The following is a 16,972-nucleotide window of genomic DNA, read 5'->3' on the forward strand; positions in this document are numbered from 1 at the left end:
CAACTTTGAAAAGAAAAACATAGTTGGAGAAATTATGCTACCTGAGGAGAATGGATTCTAAGATAGTTCCATGATCCCCACCTCCTACTCTTCAAGTTTTTGTATAATTCCCTCCCCTTAAGCGCAGACAGGTGATGGGATGTTTTTTTTGGAATTACATTTTTTTTATTTTTATTTTTTTGGTTAAGAATGTGGTTTTTATTTGTGTCACTAACAAGGGGGCAGCTCTTCTGCTCTCATGAGTGCAGGGCCCGCCACTTGTCCAGGGGGCCTCGATTTGGGATGTATTTGACACCATAGCCATCTGGGATGAGCCGCTTTTCAGCTACCATGACTTCAAACTCATCTGCATTAAACTTGGTAAAGCCCCACTTCTTGGAAATATGGATTTTCTGGCGGCCAGGGAACTTGAACTTGGCCCTACGCAGAGCCTCGATGACATGCTCCTTGTTCTGCAGCTTGGTGCGGATGGACATAATGACATGGCCAATGTGGACCCTGGCCACGGTGCCCTGAGGCTTCCCAAAGGCACCCCGCATACCTGTCTGGAGCCTATCGGCCCCAGCACAGGACAGCATCTCGTTGATGCGGATGACATGGAAGGTGTGGAGCCGCACTCGGATGTGGAAGCCATCTTTGCCACAACTTTTCACCATGTACTTGTTGGCACAAATACGGGCAGCCTCCAGGGCTTCGGAGGAGAGCTGCTCATATTCATCTGATACCATGTGGCCACAGAGTGGGAACTCATCCACTTTTGCCTTCTTCCGCCCCAGGTCAAAGATGCGAATCTTGGCATCAGGGACCCCGTGGCAGAAACGAGACTTTGGGTAGGGCTTGTTCTGGAATTACATTTTTATATTAGACTGGCTAGCAAACTCAATCTAAAGACTCGCTCTCTCTCTCCCTCTCCTTCTCTCTCTCTCTCTCCCTCACCCCTCTCTCTCGATGATGGGGAAGCCCCAGAAAGCAAGGAATTGCAAGGGGCCTCTAGGAACTGAGGTTGGCCTCCATCTCCCAGCCAACAAAAAATTGGAAACTCTTGGTTACACAGCTGCAATGAACTGAATGCTGTGAAAGCACACAAATTGGATTTTTTCCTAGTCAAGCCTCCCCACGAGAAACCAGTCTTGGCTTATACTTTGATTGCAACCTGCGAGAGGCTAAGCAGAGGATCTAACTAAACCATGGCTGTACCCTTGTCCCACAGAAACTGCGAGATAATAAATGTGTGTTTTTTTAAGTATCCAGATTTGTGGTAGTCTGTTATACAGCAACATATAACTAAAATACCCTACTGGGGGCCTCCCTGGTGGCACAAGGAGTTAAGTCTCAGCACTCTGAAGCTAACCGCAGCCCACTGCAGCACGAGTTCCATCCCTGGCCAGGGAGCTGCCCACATGGCGCAGCAGACCTCTCCTGACTCTCCCGCTGCATCCCTCAGCAGTGTATTTCTGTCAACCCGTCTGTTCTGCTCCCCACTCTGTCTCTGGTGAATCCTCTCACCCCCCCACCACCTCTGGCCTACACCCCAGCTCTTGTATGTGTAAATAAATAAAATAAATATTAAAAAATAAATAAATACATAAATAAAATACCCTATGTGATCCAAGATAGAATATAAAGCTACAATAATCAAGACAATGTGGTGCTGGCATAAAGACAGATAGCTATAAAGAGCAGAATAGAGCCCAGCAATAGGTCCACACATATATGGCCAACTGATTTTCAACACAAGTGTTAGGGTAATTTAATGTAAGCAGTCTTTTCAACAATTGAATAGCCTCGTGCCAAAAAAATGAACCTTCACCTTTACCTTTTACCATTTACAAAAAGCCAAATGCTCAAAATGGACTATAGAGCTAAATATAAAAGCTAAAATGATGAAACTTCTAGTAAACAATGTGGAGGGGAATCTTAGTGACCATGAGTTTGGCAAAGATTTTTAAAACATAGAAAGCATCAACTATCAAAGAAAAAATATCAGGTGCCTCATTAGCACAGTAAGTAGCGCATCAGTTTCGTAAAAGAAAAACAAATCAATAACTAGGATTTCATGAAAGTTAAACATTTTACTATTCAAAAGACACTTATGAAAATGAAGAGGCAATCCATAATCCAAAAGACAATATTTACATATATCTGCAAAAGACTTGTATCTAGAATGTATGAAGAATGTTTACAACTTAATAGAATAACATGATTTAAAAGTCCTTAAAAGATTTGAACAGATACTTCATCTAAGAAAATATCGAATGGCAAATAAACACCTGAAAAAATATTCAACATAATTTGTGATTAGGAAAGTGGAAATCAAAACCACAATGAGATACCACCACACTCTCAATGGAAGGAATAACATTAAAAATGACTGCGAATACCTAGTTCACATTCAGGAGAATGTGGAGCAAATGGAATTCGCATACACTCCTGGAAAGACTATAAAATGATGCAATCATTTTGGAAAATAATTTGACTACTTCTTTAAAAGTTTTCTTTACAATTTATGCATTTAACATGAGACCCAGCCTTTCCACTTCTAGATGTTTACCCAAAGACTTGTAGACAAATATCTATACCATTTTTACTTACAATGGCCTCCCACTGAAAACCACCCAAATGTCTGTCAACATGTGAACATATAGTCATATATCGTTAGAATACAGCTCAGCTATAAAATGTAATGAACCATTGATACATACAACAGCGTTCATGAATCTCAAGATAATTACGGTGAGTGAAAGAAACAGTACCCCAAAGAATTATTCCGGTTATATAAAATACTAGAAGGTTAAAAACTAACTTATGGTGACAGAAAGCAGTTTAGTGGTTGCAGAGACGAAGGCTGGAGACAAAATTACAAAGGGACAGGAGGAAATATTTGAAGGTGATGCTTATCTATGTTTATTAGCTTGATTGTGGTGATGGATTCATATGTGCATATTTAGGTCAAAACTCATATCGTACATTTTAAAGATGTGCAGTTTTACTTAACAGAACTGAGGAAGAAGGAGCAAGCACTCAGGCTTCTGCAGACCAGGAGATTTTAAATTAGGGACGGAGGGCGGGGTTATGTAGCGCATGCTCAAGTCTTCATCCAAGCTCATCAGATCCCTGCTGGGCAAGCGAGACTCCGCCCCATGTGCAGACTCAAGAGGAGACCAATGGGAGAGGGAGGTCCGCGAAGTGCCAGCTTCTGAGCTGCTGGAAACTCTTCTAGAACGTTCATCCTGAGGATACAGGGGAACCTTTGAAAGAGATTCTAACCAGGCAAGTAATAAGCCATGTTCAGTTTGAAAATGTGTTTTGATGCTGTGTGGAAAATGGGTTGGAAAGTTTGGGGAATGACCGGTTGGGATGCTGTGGGCTTCTGCCCCAGTCTGTCATGAATCATGCTCTCTGGAAGGAAAGAACTATTTCATACTAACCACCAAAGGGCTACTTCCCTCCTTGCACCTCTGCCCGGATAGCTTGAGCTCAAGAAATTCTTTTCCAAGGGGCTGAATATTCCCTTTAGTTTGTAAGAGCCAGGATTCAGATCTAGGGCTTTTTTTTTTTTTTTTAAAGATTTATTTATTTATTTATTTATTTATACAAGCACTGGGTACAGTCAGAAGCGCGGGAGGGTGAGAGAATTCACCAGAGCCAGAGCGGGAAACAGAACAGGCAGACTGACGAAATACCCTGCTGAGGGGAGCAGCGGATGCGGCAGGAGAGGTCTGCGCACCATGTGGGACTCTCGCCTGCGGCCGGGGATCGAACCGGCGATGCAGAGGCTGCGGGCAGCCTCGCAGCCCAGCGCTCAACCGCTGCGCCACCAGGGAAGGCCCAACCGCTTTTTTTTTTTTTAAACCCCCCCACCCCATTATCTAGCGCCTTTGGACTGCAGTCCCTGAAGTTTTTCCTTCAAAGCATCATCTGAATATTTGTTATTCGTTTTTGGGATTCATCAATCTAATCCATGCAGTCAATGTCTGACAACCCTAAAATACTCGCCTTGAATAAGGAGGGATTACCGAGGGTGCATGGAGTGATTTTTGTATTTTCAAAAATTACACAGGGTTGTTGATTCAACAAATATTATGCACCTTCTCTTTTTTTGAAGTTTTATTTATTTATACATATAAGAGCTGGGGTACAGGCCAAAAGTGGGGGCGTAAGAGGATTCACCAGAAACAGAATGGGGAACCAAACAGGCAGATCTACTGAAATACACTGCTGAGGGGAGCAGCAGGCAAGACAGGAGAGGTCTGCTGTGTCATGTGGGTCACCTCCCTGGCCTGGGATCCAGCGTGCTGCTGTGGCTGCGGACAGTTTCATAGTGCTGAGACTTAACCCCTTGTGCCACCAGGGAGGCCCACCTTCTCTTTTCTAGGTACTGTGGTTCGGTGCCTAAATGTACCACTGAGAAGGGGACTTTGTCCATGCCCTCACTTGTACAAAATGACAACCAAAAAGTGTGCTGAGTGCTCTGATGGGAACTTCTGAGATTTTTTTTCTTGTGAAATTTTTTAATTTGACCGTGATGTGCTTTTATGCGAGTTTTTCTCTCAGTGTGCTGAACACAGAAATGTCTGTTTTGGGGGACTCATACCTTTAGTTCTGACAAAGTCTTTTTTGTTACAGATCTTTGATAATTTCTTGTCCATTTTACTTCTTGCCTGAATTGGAATGTCTGTTGTTCAGATGTGGAACCTTATGAATTATTCCTCTAATTCTCCTTTTCTGTTTTCCCTCCATTTTTTTGGTCTACTTTCTGGGACAATGTTCTCAACTTTATCTTTCATATGTGAATTTTAAATTTTTACTATTGTAATATTTTACTTTAATTAAAATTGTTACTATTATTATAGTCTCTTGTTTAATGGCTGCAGCATCTTTTAACTTTCTGAGAAAATAAAAATGCAATTTGGGGAGTGAGTGTTTCTTGTGTTCTCTTTGAGTGGTCTCTATTTCTTTGAGTTGTGTTTACTGTTTGTTTTGTTCTCTGACTTTCATATTGGGGACTTTCATATTATTTTCTCAAATAAGAATAGCTAACATTTATTGAGTATTTTCAGTGTTATGGATATTGTTCTCAGCTCTTTGAAATATTTATTTAAACCTTATAACAAATAATAAAGTAGGTGTTGCTACCTTCAATCTATAAATGGAGGATATGAAAGCTTTTTTATTGTTTTCTCCAGTTTTAATGAGGTATAACTGCCAAATAAAAATTATATGTATTATGGTTTATAGTATGATGATCTAATATGAGTGCCATAGTTAGGCTAATTAACAATCATCATTTGGGCCTCCCTGGTGGCGCAAGGGGTTAAGCACCACACCATGAAGCAATCTTCAGCCTCTGCAGCATGAGTTCCATTCCCGGCCTGCCAGGGAGCTACCCACATGGCGCAGCAGACCTCTTCTGTCTTACCTGCTACTCCCCTCAGCAATGTATTTCAGTCAGTCTGCCTATTCTGTTCCCCATTCTGTCTCTGGTGAATCTTCTCACCCTCCACACCTCTGGCCTGTACCCCACTTCTTGTATGCATAAATAAATAAATCTTTAAAAAAAAAACAAGCAAAAAAACAAAAACAATCATCATCTGACATAGTTACCCTTGTGTATATGTGGTGATCTACTCTCTTAGGAAACTTCAAGTATAAAATACAACATTATTAACTATAGTCAACATATTGTACATTAGATCTCCAGAATTTATTCATTTTATAACTGAAAGTTTGGGGCCTCCCTGATGGCCTAGGGGTTAAGGCTCAGAGCTATCATTGCTACAGCCTCAGTTCAATCCCTGGCCAGGGAGCTGAACCACATGTAGCACAGCAGACCTCTCCTGTTTCACCCGCTGCTCCTCTTAGCAATGTATTCCAGTAGATCTGCCTGTTCTGCTCCCCACTCTGTCTTTGTCGAATCCTCTCACCCCACCCCTGCACCTCTGTCATACACCCCAGTTCTTCTACACAAAAATAAATTAATTAATTTTAAAAAATAACTGAGTTTGGCTGACATCTCCTCATTTCTCCAACTCTGTAGGCCATTGCAACCACATTCTAATCTCAGCTTCTGAGTTCAGTTTTTTTTATTCTAAATGCCAGAGATATCATGCAGTATTTGTCTTATTTCACTTAGCATAATGCACTACAGGCTCATATGTGTTGTCATAAATGACGGGATTTCATTCATTTTATGGATGAATAAGCTCTCTATACACACACATAATAGCATATACACAATATTATATGTTACATATATATATTTATTGATTTATCCATTGACACTTAGGTTGTTTCCATATCTTGATTATTGTGAACAATGCTGCAATGAACATTAAAGTGTAGCTATCATTTTTTGAGATGTTGATTTCATTTCTGTAGGATATATCATCAGAAATGGGATTGTTTGCTCACATGGTAGTTCTGTTTGTTAATTTTTTTAGAAAACTTCATGCTGATTTCTGTAATGACTGTACCAGTCTATATCCTATAAAACAGTGTACAAATAGCCATGACTAGGAAATGAGAGCTTGAGTAGTTGAAACTAAGTTCACACAGTTTGAAAGTGCTGGAGCCAAGATATTAACTACAACAGTCTAGGACATGTGCCCTTAGCCACTATTCTATACTGACTCATATTTCATAGTGATACCTCGCTTCTGGTTAAACATGGTAGATTATACACACACATTTCTGTTTCCTCTACTAACCCCCACAAAACAACAATACATGGATTTAAAAAAAAAGGTTTAAACCTATAGGAATATAGAGCAAAGAAACATAGAAAACAGTAACATGTTTTTGGATGTTAGAAATCCTATAGCCATCCCTTTAGGAGAAAAAAAGAAAGAAAGAAAGAAAGCATAAGGACCAGTAATAACTGACTTTACATATCCCAGAAAGCTAAATCTTAAAGATATGTGGGAGAAAGCCAAAAAAGAAACCAGTTTTCCGTGAAGACCTTCTTTTTTTTATCTTACTCTCTTTCTCACATACAAACACAGATTTACAAGGTTGGAATTGGAAGCACAAGGAACTCTGGACATGGGGTTTAAGGTGGGACTGAAAACAGGAAGATAGAATGAAGAATGGTAAAAACCTGTAGACTTCTAGATGTTCTCTGATTTCACAATAGTCAGATGACTACCCACCTCTGCTATATCCACTCTGATTGAAGAGTGAAGGTTTATTTTCTAAAAAGGATAAACCAGTCTTAATCTAGGAGACATTAAGTATTGAGTTAAAGAACAGCATGCTGAAAACAGGCATTAATACGTAACTGGGTTTCAATATGTAACTGGGTGGAATTACAAGCTGAAAAGCAAAAGCCTCATTTTGGCTATTGATACATTTTGCCTATTTGCTTTCCAGCTGATCATATTGGTACAGAATGCCAGTGTATTAGTTCTATCACAATATCTTGATCATTGAGTAATAATTTTTAAATTGATGGCTATAGAATTATTCCATCTTGACTTTTCTTACAAATGAATGATATAGTCCTATTGTTATAGACTATCTTTTCCCTTGTCCCATTGATACAATGAAGCCGTGTTTATGGTAAATATTTTTCCATTGAGCTATCTTTTGGATTAGTGGAGGTGAAAGATAATAGAAGTCAATTCTGCCCCTATTCTTTCCACTTTTCTACTAAGCAGCTTAGTCAACATCCACCCAGGTAGATTCTGGGTTGAAAATTGTTAGTTTACATACTCTAAGAGCTCAGGATAGGATACTGCAGGTTGACTACCATTTCTTGGGTTCATTTCATATAGTGAATCTACATCTATTTTTATTTCAAAGAGGATGACTTTCCTGGCCATAAACTTCAGTATCTAGAGTTCCTGTCCTATATGTGGATGTTCCTAAAAGACTTCAACCCACTTTGGAACGCCTGTCCAAAGGACTCTTCTGTTCCACTAGGCCACTCTTAAATTTAAGGGACCATGTGTGTTGCAGAAGATCCAGGGAAATAGACTTGATCTGGGGCAGTTCATTTCCACTCTGGGTGAAACTACTCTGAATCTGCCTAGGGTGTCAGAACCAGGGACAGCTCCTCCCACCCCTCCCCTAGATCCCCTCCCCTGCATGGGCTGGAGAGTGGGCAGATTCGGGTATGCTGTTTTTCTCTAGCCTTTCTTCTTACTGTTTCTGGTGCCCATCTTTATGTTAGACTATCACTACTGAGAGTTTTTGGCATATGTGCTATTTCTCATCTTTATGCTCTCTGCTAATGCTGGTTTGCATGCCTTTCTCCCATACCTCCTTTACCTAACTAATTTCTGCTCATCCTCCCAGATCTGTTTAAGCAGGTATTTCTTGTAGGAAACCCACCAACTATGATTACACCAGACTGGGTTAGAAATAGTTTCCATGGTACCTATGAGATAATAAAGCATATATGTTGGCCTCTGCCCCAGTTCCTAGCACAGAGCTGCTAAAACCCTTGTAATATCATAAAGGAGTCATAACATCTCTGTTCCAACATTTATGTTTCACCCTATCCCTGATGCAGGTCTCCTAAAATCCTTGTAAATTCCTAAGTGATAAGAACATTTGGAGTGTCTTTTGTTCTAATGAGGTGACTCTGTAGGTTTCTAGATTGGGAAGTCTCTAGGTTCCCTGGTTGGGGACAGGTCACCAGAAAGATCAAATCATAACTGGAAGCTTAGAATTTTAGCCCTGTTCTCCAGAGAGAGGAGGGAGACTGGGGATAGAGTTCATAATGGATCATGCCTATGTGAGGAAGTCTCCATAAAGTCCCATTCACCTGGGGTTCAGAGAGCTTTCAGGTTCATATGCCAAGAAGTAACATTCTACCCAGAGAAAGTATCAGATACCGCAGGTTAAGCATTTAGTCCTACAAAACTGCCACTACCCCTCCTTTAGAGGCCAGTCACAATCAGGTTATCACCTGTGCTTCTGACCAACTACACTTATATAGGCTTCCATAACCCCACTCCTTGGACTTCAAATACTAGTTACAAGGCCAGGTTGTTACCTGTACTTGCACCCAACTGGCTATGACCCCCTCCCCTGAGTTGGATTAATTTGCTAGAGTGGCTCACAGAACTCAGGAAACACTTAGGTTTATTAAAGAATATGATAGAGGATACAAATGAATAATCAGATAAAGAGGTACGTAGGGCAGGCCTCCCTGGTGGCACAAGGGTTTAAGCACAGCATTGTGAAGCTATCTGCAGCCTTTGCAGCACAAGTTTGAGCCCCAGGCAGCCAGGGAGCTATCCACACGGTGCAGCAGACCTCTCCTGTCTCTCCCACTACTCCCCTCAACAGTGTATTTCAGTCAGTCCACCTGTTCTGCTCCCTACTCTGTCTCTGGTGAATCCTCTCACCCCCCACACCTCTAGCCTACACCCCAGCTCTTGTATGTATAAATAAATAAAATAGATCTTAAAAAAAAGTCTTCACCCTGGAACCATCTAGTCTAAGTTCAAATTCTGCCTGTCCTAGTTGGAAACTGTATGATCTTGGGTAACTTTCTCTCTCTGTGTCTCCATTTCAAATAATAGCACCTAACTGTGCTGGTTATTTTATCTGTTTCTTCTTAGTTCAAGTCTACTTATAACAATTCTATGATGCTCCAGGATTTTTGTAAGGGTAATGTAATTTAACATATAAATTGTTGGAATAGTGTCTGGCACTGAATACTGGGTAAACACTTAATGCTAGATATTATTATAATTTAATCTTTACAATTCTATATACTAGCATTTTACTTGTGACTTTTGTATTCATATTCCTTAGAATACTTTTGTAATATCATTATCTGATAAGAAAGCAGGACCTTTATCTATTATTATTTGAACAAATTTGGAAAATTCCTCTTTTTTCCATGTAACTCATTCATATAATATGGAATTATCTCTTTCGGGAATGGTAGGAAGTATTAAACAATGAAATTTCTGGGCCAGATGTTCTTTGATAATTTTGGATCTCTTTCTCAGTGTCCTCAGTTGTTGTTCGATTCTTGCCTTTGAATTTTCCATTTCTTAAAGGAAAATTATGTATGTAATTTAAAATTTTACTCAATGGTTCACATTAATTAGTCTGTAAATTAGTTATGTAAAAAAGTCTCTTATGTTTATTAAATTGCTATGTTCAGCAATTTTAAATTTGGGTGTGATAGATATATTGACAGTCTTGATTGTGGTGGTTTCACATGTGGACATGTTAGGGTTGATTAAATAGTATACTTTATATATATGCAGCTTACTGAGTATGAATTATACCTCAATTTTTATTATTTTTTATTTTTTAAAAGATTTATTTATTTATGAATACAAGAGCTGGGGCACAGACCAGAGACGCAGGGAAGGTGAGAGGATTCACCAGAGACAGAGTGGAGAGAAGAAACACATTTTAGTATAGATAAAAAGAAATGATGAATGCAAGAATTGTTGTTGATTCATTTCGTACCTGATAGTACATTATACAATTTTTTTTATCTCTATTATATTACATTGATATCATTCTCAGGCTGTTCTTTAAATATTAAAAAAAGAAAGTATGGATGTAGATTCATTTTCTTTTTCCAAACCTTTCTTGTTTTGTGGCTAGGAAAGTGGAAAGATCTGAACGCTGTCCCATACCACAGAGACCCTTGGGTGTGATTTAGCTATGGACTGAGATGTAAGAATTGAACTAGAAACAGAAAAAACCAAAAGCTTCCTGAGAAGGTACATCAGGAGTTGCTGGAAGAAGTTAGTGTGAAAAAGCAGAGTGTTACCTGAATGTCTTTATAATCTACCACTTTGCCTATGCAAGAGTGAAATCCCTTATGATGGAGATAATCTGCAAAAAGGTTCTGAGACACTAGGGCCAGGCCACTTTGGAGATGGATCAAAATAATGACCCATGTCTTTCTACAAAGTTAATTGGGAGTTTTGGTATTTAGAACCTGGGATTCAAACTCTTCTTATGGAATAATGAGTTTCCAGCTTTGTTATATCAAGGAAAAGGTCTTGCTATTTCTTTTTTTTTCCTTTTTTAAAAAGATTTATTTTATTCATTCATACAAGCACTGGGTACAGTCAGAAGTGCGGGAGGGTGAGAGAATTCACCAGAGCCAGAGCGGAGAGCAGAACAGGCAGACTGACGAAATACACTGCTGAGGGGAGCAGCAGGCGGCAGGAGAGGTCTGTGTGCCATGTGGGACCCTCGCCTGGCAGCCAGGGATCAAACCAGTGCTGCAGAGGCTGCCGGCAGCTTCACAACCCAGCGCTCAACCGCTGTGCCACCAGGGAGGCCCAGGGGTCTTACTATTTCTGAGGCTGTTTAATGCTATTTGCTTAACCCAAATCAATCCAAATTTATTGATCATTCTGGCACAACTTTTGCCAGGCACGAAAGTGTGCATAAATGCATCTGATGTGGTCCTTATCCTTAAAAGAATTCAGAATATAATACAAGAGGCAGACAGCCCAGTGAGGAAGCTACTATTTTTATACCCTCATTTTACACAGGAGGAAACTGAGACAGAAGTTAAGTATTTTCCCAGTCTTACATAGCTAGTAAATGGCAGGACCAGGATTGAAACCAGCACAGCCTAGCTCTAGAGTCTTTGTTCTTAACTTCATACTGTAAAGCAGTTGTTCTCAAAGTGTGGTTCCCCCAGATCAGCAGCAGTAGCCTCATCTGGAAACTTACTAGAAATCCACATTCTTGGGTCTCACTCAAGATATACCGAATCATTCATTTTGGAGGTGGGGTTCAGTAATCAATATATTAACTGCCCTCCAGGAGATTCTAATGTCTGCTGTTTGAAAATCTCTGCTAGAGAGAAGAGAAGCAAGGCATACTATGATAAGTGTCAGAAATTAATCTCTGCATGGGTAGGGATTAGGTACGGTTTATCTCCATGTTCCTAACCCTCTGCACAGCCATCTAGTGTAAAGTAGGCATCAAAAACTATGAATGAAAAGATGGGACAGTGATGCTTGAGCAGAATCTCTCATATTTGTCAACTGCAGTCGACAGAATGTGAAACTAGCAAGTGATTATACTTTGGGGAAAGATGATAAGGGTCTGCACCAGCACAAGGAGCCACCAGAATGGCAGGGGAATTGTGAGAGCAGTTCAGGAGGAGGTGTAGATGTCAAGACTCAATAATCAGCTGAATGGGAAATGAAACAAGGGAAAGAGAAGTCATTTCTGGGATGAAGGTGTCATTCTCAGAGGCAGGAGGCATAAGAATAGCCGGTTTGACGGGGAGAGGGAAAGACTGGTTTTGGACTCGCCACTTTTGAATTGCTGGTAGAGTATCCAGGTGGAGCTGTCCAGCAGACACTTGGAAATATGTGTCTGAGACGTGGCTGGAAAGAGATTTGAACTATAGTTGAGCCATAAACCTTCAAGGGGAAAGTGGAGAGTCGAATGAGAAGAGAGCTGTGGTTTGAAACTACAGCGAACAGTTATTTATTTAATGGGGCAAAAGCAAGAGGCGACCCTTGAAGAAGGCTGAAAAGGACTTACATAATAGGAGGTCTCAAAAATATTGAAGCCAAATAGAAGGCTCATGAAGAAAGGAGAGGCACACTATTAGATGCTACGTACAAATAAGACTTGAAAATCCCCTGAATTTCAACGCAAAACCTTTTAGGGACGTGGTGAAAGCAGCAGCAGAATGACTGAATCCAGAAGCGAACTGTAGATGAGAAAGTGGAGGCAGGTGCTTCCCAGGTCCTGCAGACAGAGCTTCGCAGACGCACTTAAGTTGAGACGTGACATCTTGGAGGGCAGGGAGGGTGGTTGTCATTTGTTTGGTCTCCGCGCCCAGCATGCGACCTGGAGAGAGCGGGTGGCGTCAGCGAGTTGAGTGACTGGGGCCGGAGACAGGCTTCGCGGAGGCAGGCGCTTCGCAGCCAGGATTGAAGCATGAGGGTGATAGGGAGGCGAGGTGGGCCGCAGGGACCCGGGGTGCTGGGGCGCCTGGAGCCTGTGAGGGGGTAGCTGGGAATGAGGTGGGGTGCCTGCGCCTGCGAAGGGGGGAGGCCGTGCGTGGGTTTGGGGTGAACTGGGGGAACGGCCCAGGGCCGCAGCCTGCCGCGGGGGTGTCTCCCGCCCAGCCGCATTCGCGCCGCCGAGCTGCTCCGCGGCGCGTCTCCCGGGAGCCCTCCCGCCGGGCTGCACGGCGCCGGGTGACCGCCAGGGGCCGCTGCCGCGGGTCCCGGGCGCCCCCGCCCCTCTCCATTGGCCTTTGTTGCCGTCGGAGCGCCCGGCCTGACTCGTTCCCGTCCGCCCCCTGGGCCCGGCGGCCGCGCCTGCGCACTGGCGTCTGGCCGGCGCTCGCGGGGGGAGCTGCTGCAGGCTCCGCGGCGGCGGCTACGGAGGCTGCGGGGGCGGCGGCGAGCGCGGCCGGGCTTGGGGGGGGGAGCCGAGCCCGGCCCGGGAGCCCGAGGAGCTAGAGGGAGCGGGGTGCCTGGGCCCCTCACGCTGGACGCCGCAGTCTCCGGGCCGCCTGACCCCCGCACGGGTATATGGGATGGAAGCGGGACCCTCGGGAGCAGGTAAGGCCGGGAGGCGGGGGCGCGCGAGTCCCGGCGCCGAGCGGGGGCTCCGCGGGCGGGCCCGGGGGGCCCGGGGGCGGAGGCCCCGTGCGGAGGGGTCGCGTGCAGTTCCGGGGGCGCCCCGGGAAGGGAGCCCGGGAGGAGGGCCGTTTTCCTCGGGAGGCTGTGTGCAGCTCGGGGAGTCGTCCGCGAGGAGGGCCTGGCGCGCGGGGGACCCCGGGGACCCCGCGAGGCCGAGGGGGCGGCCCGGCAGGTGGCAGGGGCGGGCGCCAGGTGTCGGGGGGGCGACACAGATGGGCCCAGCACTGCCGCAAGCCGGGGCGGGGGCTCGGCCGGCCGGGCCGGGCTCGGCGGTGGCTCTCGGGGGACGGCGCCGGCGCTGGGCTGCGAGCTCCGCCCCAGCTGGGCCTGACGCGGGGTGAGGGTCAGGGGGCGGTGGGTGGGGACCCGGCCCCGGGATTTCCCCCCCGGAGGACTGGGAGCTGGAGCGGAGGCGCCAGAGCATGCGCGGAGGTGGTGGCTGAGGGGCTGCCCGGGCGGTGGGGGCGTGGCCGCCCGACTCCCCCAGCCCGGCTTGCTTGGAAAGAGCGCGCTGCTGGGGTGCGTGTTCTCTCCGGTTATGCTGACGGGGCGCAGATGGAAGGAGAATGGTCCTCTTCCCCATCCGGGGCTCTGAAACCCCTCAGTAACTGTTTGCCAAGAATGGGTTGAGGAAGACGGCGAAAGTGCCTTTTTCTGCTGCTGGAATAAGGAAAGACAGACCTAGGCTATGTTCTGGGGACGGAACCTCCCCTGGGGATACATCTTAGAAAAGGTGTCGGCTAATGGGGGGGCCGAGGCTAGGGCCGGGTATCCCTGGAAGGAGTTGTCTGCCTGGTCTGCATGTTTCTGGTTCTGTTCTGAGTAAAGATGGGATGTTTTTTTAATCCAAGAATAATGACCTTGCTATTGAATTGTCTCCTAAAATGATAGCCTGTTTCTATATGTTCATTTTTTTCATGTCTCCTGTCCCTAGGTGGTTATCTTCTCTTGCCTCTCTCTACTCAGAAACTGTCTCGAACCAAGTCTTTATACCCAAGGCTGTCAAGCCTTTTGTCACAACTTTTTTGGGAAGAGGGAAAGTTTATAAGCCTCATCCTGGTAACTTCAAGGTGATAGCCTTAACTCATTCACAGGTGATCAGGGGAAAGGAGATAAGAATGGGAGAAACTGAGGCCCTAGAAGACTGGAGTTCCCAGGATGGACTGTGGGCTGGTAGCACCTCCTGTGTCCTAGATCTCTTGCCCTTTGATGGGAGGACCCAAGTCTGGACCCAAGAATCCTTTAGGTTACCTCTCACCATCTCCTTCCTTTTAATCTCTTGGTAGGAATAGATTTTCATTACTTTTCTTGTGGAAGAAGCTTGTCTTTTATATCAGATGTCTCTCTCTCAAGGAGATAGTTTCTATCAACTCATACTAATCATCCTTTCAGTGATCTATAACCGTTTTGTGACTACTTTCCCCCAAAGCAAAAACTTGCCGAGACTGTGTAGCTCCTAAGGTAGGGAGCGTCTGATTTCACAAAATTACTTCCTCCTTCCCTCAGACCCTTCTTTCTTTAGATTTCAGGAACTCTGCTGGTTTTCTAGGCTAAACACTGTTTACAACAAGCTGTAGACTAAAGTAAGGATGGGTCACAGAGGTCCAGATGGATTGCTGGGAGCTGGTACCAGATTGCTAATGATTTTATTCTGCAGAATTCCTGATAGACTCTGGAGTGATGAAAAAAAAAATGGACCTTTTTTGTTGGTTGTAAGAAACAAGCTTCAAGGGAAAGGACTTGAATCTAGTATCAGGAGTTGACTGTAGCCCAGTGGGATAACCTTTACATCATCACAGTGTAATTGTGAGTGAAGCTGTGGATAGAGGGACCCCATCACTGCCTCCTTCCTCGTCCCAGACTATTCTCTTGGAAGCTGGAGGACATAGTACACAAAACTAAGGTATTGTTTCTGGCTTCATTGGGCTTATGCCCAGATGTGGCTTCTGTGCTCAGATGTCTTCCAAGCACATATTCTGGACTGGGAGCTCCCTGAGGATAGAAGCAATGTTTGATTTATCTGTGGAACTAGTGAGTGTCTAGGCTCTGACACAGAGTACACACTTATTGATTGAATCGAATCACACTCCAGTGTGAACATAAATGGTTAACCACATACGTGCATATTTAATAATTTGTGTATGCTCAATGTGTGGCTAGATTCTTTTTGCAAAGATTGGCCTATTAGTTTGCTTACGCAGCATCCAGTTAGTCTTTTGAATAGGCAGTCTGGCTCTTTGAGAGGTATGTTGGCCTCAGAACTGCAGGGAAGGAATCCCTGAGCCAGGCTTTTCAGCTCTGTTACTTTTCCTTCTCTGGGCTGGTTGGGAATGGGGGAGGGGGAGTGTCCTTTTCAGGGCCCCTCCCTCCTTGCTTTTGTCTGCAGGGAAGGGCCCGCCCATTTCCCCCTAGGCCCAAGCTTTGTCCTCAGTGCTGGGGCCCTCATCTGCATCACAAAGTGGCCGTCTGTCCCTGTCTGGGTTTGAAGGGAAGTGTCTCCCTTTCTCAGACTAAAAGCTGGGAGTAGAGTGGGCTAAGGGGGGTACTTTGTACAGCTGTAAGGCTTGCAGGAGGGCGTGACTGGAGAGCGGTTCCCCCTTTCTCCTGCTTTCCCTAGTTTGGAGATGGAGGGGAGGGTGGGAGTTCTCCTGTTTTCTCAAAGCCTTCTTGGAGTGGTGGATGCCTAAGGCTAAGTCTGGTGTGTAGTCCAATTTCTGGGGAAGAGAAGGCGTGAGGCTAGAATGTCTGTCCCATCACCCATCATTTCTACCCAGCCCCCAATTCTAGGGGATTTCTTTCTCTCAAGGCTCCAAATGATTGTTCAGACAGGGAGGAGAAGAAGGTGAATGGAATATAAGAACTTGGGGAGGGAATGGGTATCTCTTATTAGCTACATCCACCAGGATGCATGTTTGTCTTATGTAGCATTTATAATTCTTTCTGGGCAATTTGCAGGTGGTTGTGTGCTTGTGTAGGTTCTTTGTGGTATATCTGTGGATCTGTTCATTCATTCATTTAATATCTTTACTGAATACCTCCTGTGTGCTAGTCACTGAGATTTAACAGTAATCAAAGCAGATATAATCCCTGTCTTTGAAAAACTCACAATCTAGGGTGGTGAGGGGAATGCGTAAAAAGATAAACTGTCTAGGTCTTAGTGTGTTTGGATGTGTGTGACAGTACCATATCCTGCTGTGTGGGTGTGTCTGTCTATGGCTTATGTGCATTTCTGTCTAGCTCCTTCTGGGGTGGGTGGTCAGATGCTAGTAGCTAGGCTTTCACCTCCACAAGTAGCTGAGTCCTGAACGTCTTGAAATCCTATTTCCCTTTTCCTTGCCGGTGGAGTAGGGCTGGGTTTGAGGTGG

General features: G+C 44.4%; 2 protein-coding genes across 3 annotated transcripts in view; one reads left to right on the forward strand and one right to left on the reverse strand.

Annotated features, from left to right (window-relative positions):
- Positions 1–186: 186 nt before the first annotated feature.
- On the reverse strand, positions 187–13,210 carry LOC119236166 (60S ribosomal protein L10-like). The gene is made up of 2 exons (XM_037499850.1): positions 13,082–13,210; positions 187–842 (listed from the first exon to the last, which is right to left on the reverse strand). Exons 1-2 carry the CDS (start codon positions 13,208–13,210, stop codon positions 237–239), a joined length of 735 nt encoding a protein of 244 aa, XP_037355747.1. The 3' UTR covers positions 187–236.
- Positions 13,211–13,300: 90 nt separating this feature from the next.
- Positions 13,301–16,972, forward strand: part of LOC119237221 (protein argonaute-1) — a 29,576-nt gene continuing 25,904 nt past the window's right edge. Inside the window, exon 1 of one of the 2 annotated variants that reach the window (XM_037501342.1) lies at positions 13,301–13,526. In XM_037501342.1, coding sequence (XP_037357239.1) covers positions 13,502–13,526 — 25 coding nt within the window. In that variant the 5' untranslated portion in view covers positions 13,301–13,501. The remainder of the gene's footprint in view (positions 13,527–16,972) is intronic. The other variant, XM_037501341.2, reaches the window with a different exon arrangement.

This window comes from Talpa occidentalis, unplaced genomic scaffold (assembly GCF_014898055.3).
Source record: "Talpa occidentalis isolate TD23 unplaced genomic scaffold, MPIMG_talOcc4v2.1 talOcc4.9, whole genome shotgun sequence".
Classification (NCBI taxonomy): Eukaryota; Metazoa; Chordata; class Mammalia; order Eulipotyphla; family Talpidae; genus Talpa; species Talpa occidentalis.